The sequence below is a fragment of the Engraulis encrasicolus genome, chromosome 23, assembly GCF_034702125.1.
Source record: "Engraulis encrasicolus isolate BLACKSEA-1 chromosome 23, IST_EnEncr_1.0, whole genome shotgun sequence".
NCBI classification, from domain to species: Eukaryota; Metazoa; Chordata; class Actinopteri; order Clupeiformes; family Engraulidae; genus Engraulis; species Engraulis encrasicolus.
In genome coordinates this window covers 30,310,445-30,322,968 of record NC_085879.1, presented here as the reverse complement: position 1 = coordinate 30,322,968, position 12,524 = coordinate 30,310,445, and the positions used below count along the sequence as shown (strand labels likewise).

Genomic DNA, 12,524 nt, shown 5'->3' with positions numbered 1-12,524 from the left:
TTTAGGCAGGCAGGCGACTACTGAGTGGAGTGAGTGAGGGTGCATTGAGTCCCAGTGCAGCGGTGACAAACAGTGGCCTACCTGTCTGCCTACCTGCCTGCCTGTCTGTCTTTCTGTCTTTCTATCTGTCTGTCTGCCTGTCTGTCTTTCTGTCTGTCTTTCTGTCTGTCTGTCTGTCTGTCTGTCTGCCTGTCTGTCTGTCTGGTTGTCCTCTATTGTGACATGATAACCCTGCCTGTCCTTCTTGAGACAGACAGTCAGGCAGTGAGTGATTGAGTGAGGGCTCATTGTGTACCAGTTGCAGCAGTGGCATCATCAGCGGTGGCAGCAGAGAAGATACATGACACATTCCCACTACCCTCTTGCTTACACAGTATGTCCACTACCCCCTTCTTTAGGCAGGCAGGCCACTACTGTGTGCATCATCAGCGGGTGGTGGCGGAGAAGATACATGACACATTCCCACTACCCTGCCTAGCTGTCACCTCATCAGTGCACGTCACCATTACATTACATTACATTACATTGCATTTGGCAGACGGCTTTATAACCAAAGCGACTAACAAACGAGGACGTAATCATAGCCAGCCAGCATCACTAGCAGATACAAATTGCGCAGGAAATATACAGAACAACAAGTGCAGATGCAAAGAGGGGTTTGTGGTTTTTTTTTGTTAAGTAGAGTACACACACACACACACACACACACACACACACACACACACACACACACACACACACACACACACACACACACACACACACACACACACACACACACACACACATCATCACATCATCACTGTGGCAGCGGAGCTTCTGTACTGTGTACATCATCAGTCTCAGCTACATTACAGTACACACTGTGTACCCCGCTCACTACCCTGTCCGCAATGTCTGCCTGTCTGTCTGTGCACCTTTGAGACATGCTACACTGTCTATCTGTCTGTCTGTCTGTCTGTCTGCCTGTCTGTCTATCTGTCTGTCTGTCTATTGTCCTTTGTAACATGCTACCCTCTATGTCTGTCTGTCTGTTGGCCTTTGAGACATGCTACCCTGCATATCTGTCTGTCTGTTTGTTGGCCTTTGAGACTTGCTATCCTGCACGTCTGTCTGTCTGTCTGTCTGTCTGTTTGCCTCCTTTTTAATCTGCTACCCTGCATGTCTGTCGTGTCTGTCATAGTGATGCTGTGTGTATCAACATGGCTCCTCTGTCTTTTTGTCTACCTGCCTCAATGTTCACTTGTCTGTCTGTGTGCCTGTCTTTGCCTCAATGTTCACTTGTCTGTCTGTCTGTGTGTCTGTCTGTCTGTTTGTCTTCTAGCCTTCCTGAGTGTTCACTTGCCTGTCTGTCTTTCTTGTCTGCCTGCTTGGGTGTTCACTTGTCTGTCTGTGTGCCGGTCTTTCATCTTGTCTGCCTGCCTGTCTGAATGTTCACTTGTCTGTCTGTGTGCTTGTCTTCCGTCTCGCCTGTCTGAATGTTCACGTGTTGTCCGTCACCATCAGTAGTTACGACAGTTATGAGGTGGCACTTCACAGCTGCTACAGTACAGTACCTTGCCTAGGGCTCGTTCTTAGGATGAGTACTTTGTCCTTGTCCTTTAGTGCAAGGAGGACTCACTCACACCAGACAGGCCTCAATTGCTACGTATTACGTGAGACATTACATTTGGAATGAACTGACTTAGATTCTGAATAAAGCTTAATTCCGCTTTGAAAATGTCATGTAAACACCTCTCAATTCGGAATTAAAGGAAAGATCAAAGTAAACTCGACGGAAATATTTAATTCTGAATGATTCATTCTGAATTAAAAACATCATGTGAACATAGTGATTGTCATGAGGAGAGGGTTGCCAATTTGCCTTTAACCCAGTGTTCCCAACATTTTTTGGGCCCGGGACCCCATTTTGACATCCAACATTTCCAGGGACTCCATACACATATTTTTACGCGACCAAAAAAAAAGACTGAACTTGTAGTCTTTTAAACCTGTTGATACTATACCTCTGAAAAGATATAAGATTGTATGTGGCATTTCAATGAGAATATTAATTACATAATTAATGGTATATTAATTAGTAATATTTCAGTATGAATCAGTATGCTTTTTACACACCTTGACATTTCAGGCGACCCCATTTGAATTCCAGGCGACCCCATATGGGGTTCCGACCCCAGGGTTGAAAACCACTGCCTTAACCGCTTTGCACAGAGCCTCTGTTATAACCTAATTGCCAGCGAAATTGTAATGACCAACTCTTAATCTTTTACTTAAGGCAGTGATTCTCAAAGTGTGGTCCGGGGACCACTGGTGGTCCGCGACAGAGATCAGGTGGTCCGTGAGGGGATTTCTACTTTTCCAAGACAAGCAAGCAGTAGGCTATATTTGTAACATTATTATAAAGCTAAACATAGCTGAAGTTTTATTTTCACCACAAGAACACAGGCTTATAAATGTGAATAAAAAGCAGTGTCAATTAGCAGATTCAAACTAGCACCCGTCAACTATCAATTCAGCTGACAGGTGGTCCCTAAACATTTTTTGGGGACAAAGTGGTCCTCGTTCTGAAAATGTTTGAGAAGCACTGACTTAAGGCTATCAGTAATGTCATAGCGATGCTGTTATGGCGTAGTTGAGACTTTTCAGTTATGAATGAACAGGCCCGCTGGTGCGCCCATCTGCGCAAAGGGGCTACAAACCCTTGAGCCCTTATACAAATGTCCCAAGTTTTTTGCTTTGTTTTTCTTTTCCTTGTTTGTGTTGTCTTGATGACCACTCTGAAATTGGCCCCTGACCATGACAATGATTAATAAAGTAGGTGAGAAAAGAAAACAAGTGGTAAAGGTGCTTTGTGTGAATTTGTGGCCAAAACGGGTACTACATTCCTAGATAAAATACCTGTAAGACATGGTTTCTCCTCTAGATGGACACAGCAACACACATTATCAAACACAATGTGACGCTGTACAAATACTCCATTTCTGTCAGTGAGATCCATATTTTAAACACACATTATCAAACACAATGTGACCCTGTACAAATACTGCGTTTCTTTCAGTGAGATCATTCATTTTTTTTTTGTATTTTAGTATTTTTTATTATATACCACAGGACAGTGAAGGTGGTGATAGGAAGTGAGTTGGGAGAGAGATATAGGGAAAGAGGGCCCAGGTCAGAATCGACCAATAGTAGATGAGTGCCCTACTGTTAGCGCCACGGTAGGGCCATAAATATTTTTGATTTGATTTATTTTTCTCTTCACACCATCATTTGACTTATAGTTACATCTCATGAAAAGGTATAACAGTATGGAGAGAAGTGTCCCCAAATTAAGCTAAGTATAAGCTTATAAACTGGGGCCCAGTAGTACATTAGGTAAGTAAGCATTGTAATAAACAAAAGAAAAGAAAAGAAAGGGAAAAATTAATAATTTAACATGTCTCCCCAACTGCCCTGCCGTGGCTCTAACGGTGGGGCACGGGGTTACTGCGCGGCCTGGTTCCGGCCCCGGCGGCCCGGCCATTTGCTGGGTTCCCCTGAGTTCCCCCCCACTCCAAGCAGTGGTTTTCAATGAAATAAAATATGGGACACTTTTGAGTTGGTGGTCTGGGGGTCCTCCCCCAGAAAGTTTAGCATTTCTTAGATGTAATTTCCTGCATTTTAACGTCCCGTGTCCCGTTTCATCTCAATTACAGAACCCATACTTTTATTTCTAAATTAGAAAAAAAAAAATTGCCAATCCTAGTATGTATGTAACCGCATGTAGCACGATGTCCAAGGTGAGGGTGCGAAACAAGTGGATAACTTTCCAGACAGAACAGATTCGCTTCTCTATTTCTTAGTCTATTATGAGACTATTTCAGATAAGATATAACTCTCATGTGCAGTGTTAGTGTTAGTGATCACAAATTACGCACAGACAGTGATTGCGTACATATTTGTTTTCATCTTGTTCTGACCTCGTGGGGGGCCAGAACCTTGCAGTCCAAGGGCCGCATCTGGCCCTAGGGCTGCCATTTGAATAGCCCTGCCATACAGCATGTCGTGGTTCTCTACCTTTTTTTATATATATATATATTTTTGGGGTGGTTTTCAACTTTATTTAGACAGGACAGGAAATGAGTGGGACAGAGAGACAGGGGAGGATCAGGAAATTACCCGGGTTGGGAATCGAACGGGTCACCCGGGTCACCCGCGTAGCAGTTCAGTGCCCAGTGCCAACATTTTTTTTTTTTTTTTCAAGTAATACCCCTTAACCTAGTCATAAGCCTGCCAGTGCCCCATTTGTCTCATCATGAGTCTGCCACCGCCTCCCTTTCATTAACAAATACAATAGACTAATATCCCCCTTCCCTGCCTTGTAGCTTTCTCCTTCTCAACGCCCCCCAAGGGCTCCCTAACACTCCTTTGGGGGGCTGTAGTGCAGTGGTTCTCAACCTTTTTTGAACAAATGCCCCCTTGGCCTCATCACAAGCCTCCCAACGCCCCCTTGACCTCATTATAAGCCTGATAACGGCCTTCTTAGTATTCAAAAATGAAATGGACTAATGCTCCCAATGGCAACTAAGCACCGCCCCCTCTCAGTTGTATCCTTCTCAACGACCCCCTAAAGCTCCCCAACGCCCCCTAGGGGGCTGTACCGCCCCAGTTGAGAAAGACGACTACAGTGTGTGGTCAGGTGCATTAGGGCTCTGTGCCACATCAACCCCTAGTCATTTCTTTGTTGTTTTGATTCTCTGTGTCAGGTTGTGGCTCAGTGACTGTGATAATTGGTTATGCCCAAATGACCCCATGCCCATAAATTATGCCCGACACTGAAGTGGTTGCCAATGTGCATCACAAGGCATCACAAACAATCTCAATCGCCTCACCTGAGGCCTCGACTCATGCACAAAGCTTGCTTACGCACAAAAAACAAAACCAAGTAGGCCTACGTAACTTCCTACGTAAACGTTTGGATGTACTAAGAATGACTTGGAAGTGCATTTGCAGTGCCCTGAATCTCACATCAAATGGGATGTGCAACAAGAATGTGCATGAAAACGTGTTTATGCATGCATTGATGCATCTACATTTTTGTTGGTGCATAAGTATCTTTTTAGACTTTCACATACACAAAGATTCAGTCAGGAATCCACACAAGTCTCAGTATGTGAGGCTCCTGGTGCCTTGAAAGGTACCATATCATGTGGGTGTATGCAGGGCCGGTTCTAGTCAACCTAGTGCCCTAGGCAAGCACCCCCTTTTCTTTTAGTGCATTTAGAAATTGGCATCAGTGTAGTAAACATAGCGTTGTACAGCTGACCAGCATGCACAGTTGATCTAGTACCTAGATACAGTATAGTGCCTATGAATAATCAGTTCCAACGTTAATGTTCAATGTTTTATTTCATGTGACGTTCTAATTCTGTGGAATTTCCATGCGTTACTTTGGTGCCCCCAAGACATTAATGGCACCCTTGGCAACGGCCTTGTCTGCCTATGCCTAGTATTGCCGGCCAGGCTTGACACTGACACCTGCCAACCGGCCAAATGCTGGTAAAACGTGGCTGTGGCTAGTAATACTTTCAGTGTCAATAGTCAATTTGACTGGCATACGTATCATAGTAACCTATACTCTGTTGTTTGCCCCGTGTATTTCTATTCCAGAAAAAGCTCAGCAGTCTGTCTATGCCTAGTATTGCCGTTGCCGGCCATGATTGTATGCCCCCTCTATATCTCATTACCTACCTGTCTGTCTGTCTGTCTGTCCTTCTACGTGGACATGTGTGTCTACCAGGGCTTGACACTGGCACCTGCCAACCGGCCAAATGCTGGTAAAACTTTGCAGTGGCTAGTAACAATTTCAGTGTCACTAGCCAATTGGCTCATCTATTTTGCCCCTTGTGTATCAATTGTTTGTATTTAAGTTAAAGAAAAAGCTTAGTTACTCTGTTTTACTCTGTATTTGTTTGATTATTTTCCATGTACAGTAGAAAGCTATGCATTCATCTTCTTGCTTTAGCAACTTATCTTCTGAAATTAGATGTACAGTATCAGGATAAAGAAAAAAAATAACATCAAATTTGTGGCTAATAAAATAGCTGAATGGCTAGTGATACGGGAAGAACACTAGCCACAGTGGCCAGTGAGTGAAAAAGTTAATGTCAAGCCCTGGTGTCTACCCATGTGCCCCTTTCCATCTGCCTGCCTGTCTGTCTGTCTTCCCTTCTGTGTGACATGGATGTGTCTACCTACATGTTGCTCGTCTATCTACCTGTCACTCTTCCTGTCTGCCTGTCTACCTGTCTTTCTGTGTGGAATGGATATGTGTCTACCTGTGGTACATTCTGCTTGTCTGTCTATCTGCCTGCCTGTCTGTCTGTCTGTCTGTCTGTCTGTCTCCCTGCCTGTCTTTCTGTCCTTCTGTGTGGAATGGATATGCGTCTACCTGTGGTACATTCTGCTTGTCTATCTGTCTGTCTGTCTGTCTGTCTGTCTGTAATGGTTATGTGTCTGCTTACATTATGCTTGTCTATCTGCCTGCCTGCCTGCCTGTCCTCCCAAATCTAACTGCCTGCCTGCCTGCCTGCCTGTCCTCCAGTGTCTATCTATCTGCCTGCCTGCCTGCCTGCCTGCTCACTTGATCGCTCGCCTACCTGTCAGTTGTCACGCTACACTGGGGCCCTGTCTAGTAGGTGTCCATGTAGCTCCCACGCTCCGCTCAAACCCCCCCCCCCCCCCCCCCCCCCACACCCAACTCCTCCATGCACCAACCAACCGTCTGACAGGCAGAGAGTGTGTGTGTGTGTGTGTGTGTGTGTGTGTGTGTGTGTGTGTGTGTGTGTGTGTGTGTGTGTGTGTGTGTGTGTGTGTGTGTGTGTGTGTGTGTGTATGGGGGTGACGACTATGCGGGATTGACATTGTTTTCAGTTTTGTGTTGTCAATCTCCTGATCCATGTCCTCGATTGCGCGGCATTTGCATCTTATTTTTTTTAGTCAAGAGAAAAGGGGTGACTATACGGGTTTAAGTCACCCCTTCTCTCTTGACTAAAAATTTGACTTCTCAATGGGATGGTACAGCCCCCCAGGGGGCGTTGGAGAGCTCTAGGGGGGCGTTGAGAAGGATACAGCTGAGAGGGGGCGGTGCTTAGTTGCCATTTGGGCGAATTAGTCCATTTCATTTTTAAATACTAAGGGGGGCATTGTCTTACGATGTTGTCAAGGGGCCGTTGGGTGGCTTGTGATGAGGCCAAGAGGGCGTTTGTTCAAAAAAGGTTGAGAACCACTGGGTTAGAGATTGTTTCCTTTTGGCATTGTCAATCGTCGTCGTCCTCCTCCTCCTACTCCTATCCTCCTTGTCTTCCTCTCCTCCACCTCCACCTCCACCTCTATCCTACACGATTGCGTGGCGATTACTTTTCAAATGAGGGCCCGTACCAACATGACATGCTCGCAGCTGCTACTGCTGTGCCAACAGCACAGCACAGCACAGCACAGCACAGCACAACACAGCACAACACAGCACAGCACAGCACAGCACAGCACAGCACAGCACAGCACAGCACAGCACAGCACAGCACAGCACAGCACAGCACAGCACAGCAGCCACAGCTAGCGCGCTGCATCTATTCATTTAATAATTCATCCGTATTTGCTGGGGCCTCTTATGAGTGTGCGCTCGTTGGGTGCGTGGAAGAGCTGGCGGAGTCACACTTGAGGATATGTTATTTTTAATTGGCCTCGTTGCAAGATGGTGGCTGGCTGATGTCACTGAGGGTATTTTTATACCCGAGTGGAAGGAGTCCTCTGTAGGGCTCCCTCTGGTGGTTGACTAAGGGATGGGCATGATTGGCACATCAAAAGAGTGATTGATTACGTAGGTATTATTTTTGTTGTTACACAGTATAAAACGAAGTGTTAATTCATAACGTAAGAGACTACTGTGGGGCCAAATATTACACTTTAGAAGAGGTAAAATGGGCTCTCTAAGTGTTTTTACTGTGTGTTATTATTACTATTACTATTATTATTAGTAGGCCTAGTAGTAGTATTAAATTAGCATGGTAGCATTTTAGACCTCTTTCTTCTCTTTTCTCTTTTTAGAAACAGTATTATCATGTGCTTGTGCAATGACATTTACCAATGTGATTTGTAAATGTACTGTACTTACATCTGAAGTAGGAGATGTAAAAACAAACCCATTTTTAATTTTTTATCATCATATCTTTTCTCCCTCCCTCCCCCTTCCCTCTTGTTTTTTTTCTTCCTTTTTTCAGTTGATTTCCATCCACACAGCAACCAAGAGCATCCAGGGATTTGTCTTCAGTCTCCATAGCAACACAAGTGTGCATGTGTGTACTGTGTGTGCGTGTGTGTGTGTGTGTGTGTGTGTGTGTGTGTGTGTGCGTGCGGGCGTGCGCTTGTGTGTGAGTTTATTACGTTACATTGCTTTTTTTGTTTGTTCTATTTCATCTCGTCCAGTGTATGAGTTTGAGCAGTGCAGTCACAAACGCATGACAAGAGTAGGTGTTCTCCAAACCAATCGCTATGTACTGTACCGTATGTGTCAATCAAGCACTCAAGCGTCACGCAATTGGACGAAAGGGAGGGGGTTGGGAGTGTTGGGGCGGGACCTTTGACTGTATTCTGGCCAATGTGATTATGAGCATCAATAGGCTAGATGGGCTTCCAAATGCTGGCATGGTGTTTTGCATAAATTGCTCACACCAGAAGGCATCTAAAAAAAAAGCGTAGTCTTAACAGGATCAGCTGAGACATTTCTTTTCTATTCCGCTGACTCTGGTCGCTTGTTTTTTTTCCCACCAATGACGTGATATGTCATGGCCTCTTGATCAAAACAACTCCAGAAGCGCATATATAATGTGAACTTGAACAGCTGACTATTAATGTAAAACAAGTTTTTTTTTATATATATAGTGTATTATGTAATAATGAGTACAGAGCCTTAAAAAAAGGTTTGTTTTTAATAATAATAATAATAATTTCACAACACTGTATTTTCATACCTTTTATTGTCATTTCTAGTTTTATACTAAACCAAATGTACCTTTTGATACCTATTGATTTTAATTGTGTAAAAGAATTTTAAGTGTGAAATGGAATAAGACAGGACTCTGTGGCAGTGAGTGCAGTACAATGCGAGAGAGCTTACTGTACGTTTACAGCAACAACAAGAAACCCACGATATACTGCGTATACTAAGCTATAGCACATCATGTATCTATGAATTTGTACTTCAATAATTAAAACAAATAAACACTGACAATACAATACAGCTGCATTATTTGTGTTTTTGTTCATGATTCTATACTTTTCCCCTTTCCCCTCATAACCATCCTCCTCTCCTCAAGTCATACCTCCTTTGTTACTTTGGTGATTCTCTTTCCCCTCCTTTTCATCTGTCAGCTGTTTCTGCTGAGCCGTGTGAGTCACATGATGGCCGTTCAGTGAACACAGTCCCTGGCTTGTTTGTTTATATTGGTTGAAGTTGATTCCTGCACTACTGCTGTAAAATCCGCGCATGAGACCTTGGGTATTTCTCAAAACCTAGTGCAGTGCACTTCCGAGTGTATCAGCCTTATTAGTCACACGCCCAGTGATTGGATACTCTTTGGTGAACTCTACGGAATATCCAATCACTGGGTGTGACTAATGAAGAGTATCCAATCACTGGGCGTGCCTAATTAGGCTGATACACTTGGAAGTGCACTGCACTAGGTTTTGAGAAATGCCCCTTGACTTGGCTGCAGGGAGCAGGAGTGAGCGGTTCCTCAAATGCTAGCTTATGGCTACTTATCCTAATCTTTTGCTTAAAAAAAAAACACAGTCATAGCCTTGTCACGAGATTTTCATCATCAGCTTACAGTCCTGTGTATTTCTGCTGTGGATTTACATGTAGTGTGTGTGTGTGTGTGCGTGTGTGTTGTGTGTTTGTGTGTTACAAACCGTTGTTACTGTTAATTCTCATTCTCTCTCTTTCCTCCTTTCTCTTTTTCTCTCCCATTTTTTCTTCTCCTCCTCAATAGCTTCTTTACTCTTCCATCTGCGTGCTCCTTAACGGCAGGAAGACACTTAAATTAGAAGACTTGTTTGTGTGTGCGTGCACCTGCCAGCCGCTATAGTTCTTGCCAAAGGATTTGCAGATCAATAATGACACTTAACAATTAAGCTGAATTTTTGTCTCTCTCTTCTGTGGTAGAAGATGCAATTTAAAAGTAATCTATGATTGGAAACAATGCTCTTTTTAAAATCTATTAAAGTGACTTTAACTACACTGTCAAAATGATAATCCTTTCCAAACTGTGAAGAGATATATTAATACTGCATATTAATATTAAGCCTATGCATGTTTTATCAGGGGTTTTTCGATTTTGCCATGTGTCCGTTATCTTAAAAACCAACCTATGTGTTTGGTTGTTGCGCCTCCTACATATGATATTACTAGTGATGAAACTAATGCACTGTGAGATGCAATACAGGACATGCACCACCAGGGGGTGTCTGACAGCTAGCTGTTCTTGTTAAAAAAAAAAAAGAAGCACTTTACAGAACTGACTAGAAGTTTGGAGTGACCTTTGGAAATGTCCAGTGTTGAGCCTTCTGTCAGAACTTACATGTTATGCTAATGCAGTATCTTTACTAGAAATCTTGTCTTCTCTTTGTAAAGTTTATTGATTAAAAAAATATATATGTGGAATAAGTCTTCAAACTATGATGTTTGTATTTCACCCTCCTAAATAAAGATTTTCCTGACTAAAATCACTCATGCTTCATACTGTTTTAATAGCGATGGTATAATGGTACATTTAATTGACAGCAGGCTTGAAGGGTTTATATTTGTTGGTCACAAAATATTGTGTAGTATGCCATCATTAGTTTTTGTTAAAATGTTTGTTTACTGAAGTTATAATTTGCTAATTTTAATTAAAGTATGTTGTTTCAAAATCGAATGACAGCAAATTTGTTGAAAATTTGTGAGTGAAAAATGAGAAGGGACAAAAAAGTGTTTAATGTTGTTTTTGACTCGACATGACTTGATTTTTAGTGCACTTTGGACTTTTACAGCGAATGGATCTATAGTGCCATTTAATTTCTTTTATACGAATCAAAAACTACTACCGATTTATAGAGAAAGTATGGTTGCCTCCAAAATCAGTCACAATACGGTTTAATTCTTGTTTGCAAAATACAGATTAATACGAGCTAGGGAATGTTAAGAACCTTGTGGCTTTCTCAAACTGGGATTTTTTTGGGGACAAAAATGGCTTTTGAAAATAAATACTAAGCCCAATGGTAACCAGCTTTGTATGTCCTCTTTCAGCAGACTCATGGATATCCCTGCAGACCAGAATGCTTCTTGTGTAAGACAGTAGTGTAGCTGCTGGGCTGGACTGGGACCAAAAAAAAGGTCCAGGCATCGTACGGAGCCCCTTCTAAATTGTGGGCCAGTCTCTAAAAAAGACAAATAATTAGTTTAGTTAGGTTTATTTGATGACAGGGGCCATGTACAGGACAACTCCAGTACCAGAGTTAGCTAAGCTAATTTGCATCTGTGGTCCCTGGGCAGGAAGCTATCAAAAAAACACACACATTAAAACATGGACAATGCATGTCCTTACAAATAATTGCACACTAAAAGCAGTCACATCTCTCTAACATACCACAATAAAAAAGTAAAGCAACATGTTCAATCACATCATCCCATCATCGCTTCAATAATGCACATACAAAGTCACATATGACACATATGACACCTAGCAATTTAGCAGCACATACAGTATGTTAATGATCACATCTTTGATTCATCTTCAGCCATGCTTTCATGAATAGTTTAAACTGGTTGAAGCATTGGCCCCCGAGGACTGTCCGCCCACCAGGAAATGCCCTGTAGGCCAGTTTACCAGTCCAGGCCTGTGTGGCTGTGTCTGGCTCCCTCAGTTCTTTTCTCTTGTTTGTCCATAGCCCTTCCATTCATCTGCCCTGCAGCTGCCCCCTTGTAAAGTCCAGTTGGAATGGGCACCAGGTCAAACAAACAAACTAGGTCAAAGAAAGAAAAATCATGATGGATTTTCACTGCCAACTAGGGCTGGGCAATACACATCGTTACACATTAATTCACATAAAATTACATTGCAATGAAAGGTCACAATACTGTATATTTTATATCAGTGGTTGTTTTTTGTTTTATTTTATCTTATTGTTTTTTGAGATCTCTATTTATACCCTGCCCACTTGGGCTGGGCCATAGGTCAAGCAAACAAAAATAGATCATGAGGTTCCACTGTCCACCACCAGGGCTGAGTGGTATGTGTCATAAGAAATGTTCATGTTATATTTTCTAGAGACAAGAAAGCTCCCGCACACTGTCCACATATGTCAAAAGAAATGTTCATGTTGTATTTTCTAGAGACAAAGAAAACATTGGTAACACTTTACAATAACGTCCTATTCGCAGCTTTATAAACACTTTATTAACACTGAATAACAATTAACATTTAACAAAGCATTTACAAATGTTT

The 12,524-nt window shown here is 42.7% G+C and overlaps 2 protein-coding genes across 2 annotated transcripts in view; both read left to right on the top strand.

The window, feature by feature from the left end:
* The window catches only part of LOC134440115 (septin-8-A-like), a 32,537-nt gene extending 23,224 nt beyond the window's left edge, over positions 1 to 9,313 (top strand). The window contains exon 10 of the mRNA XM_063190060.1: positions 8,262 to 9,313. Within this exon, the coding sequence (XP_063046130.1) occupies positions 8,262 to 8,265 (4 nt within the window). The 3' untranslated portion in view covers positions 8,266 to 9,313. The remainder of the gene's footprint in view (positions 1 to 8,261) is intronic.
* The window catches only part of sfxn1 (sideroflexin 1), a 192,315-nt gene that overhangs the window by 49,985 nt on the left and 129,806 nt on the right, over positions 1 to 12,524 (top strand). The window lies entirely within an intron of this gene.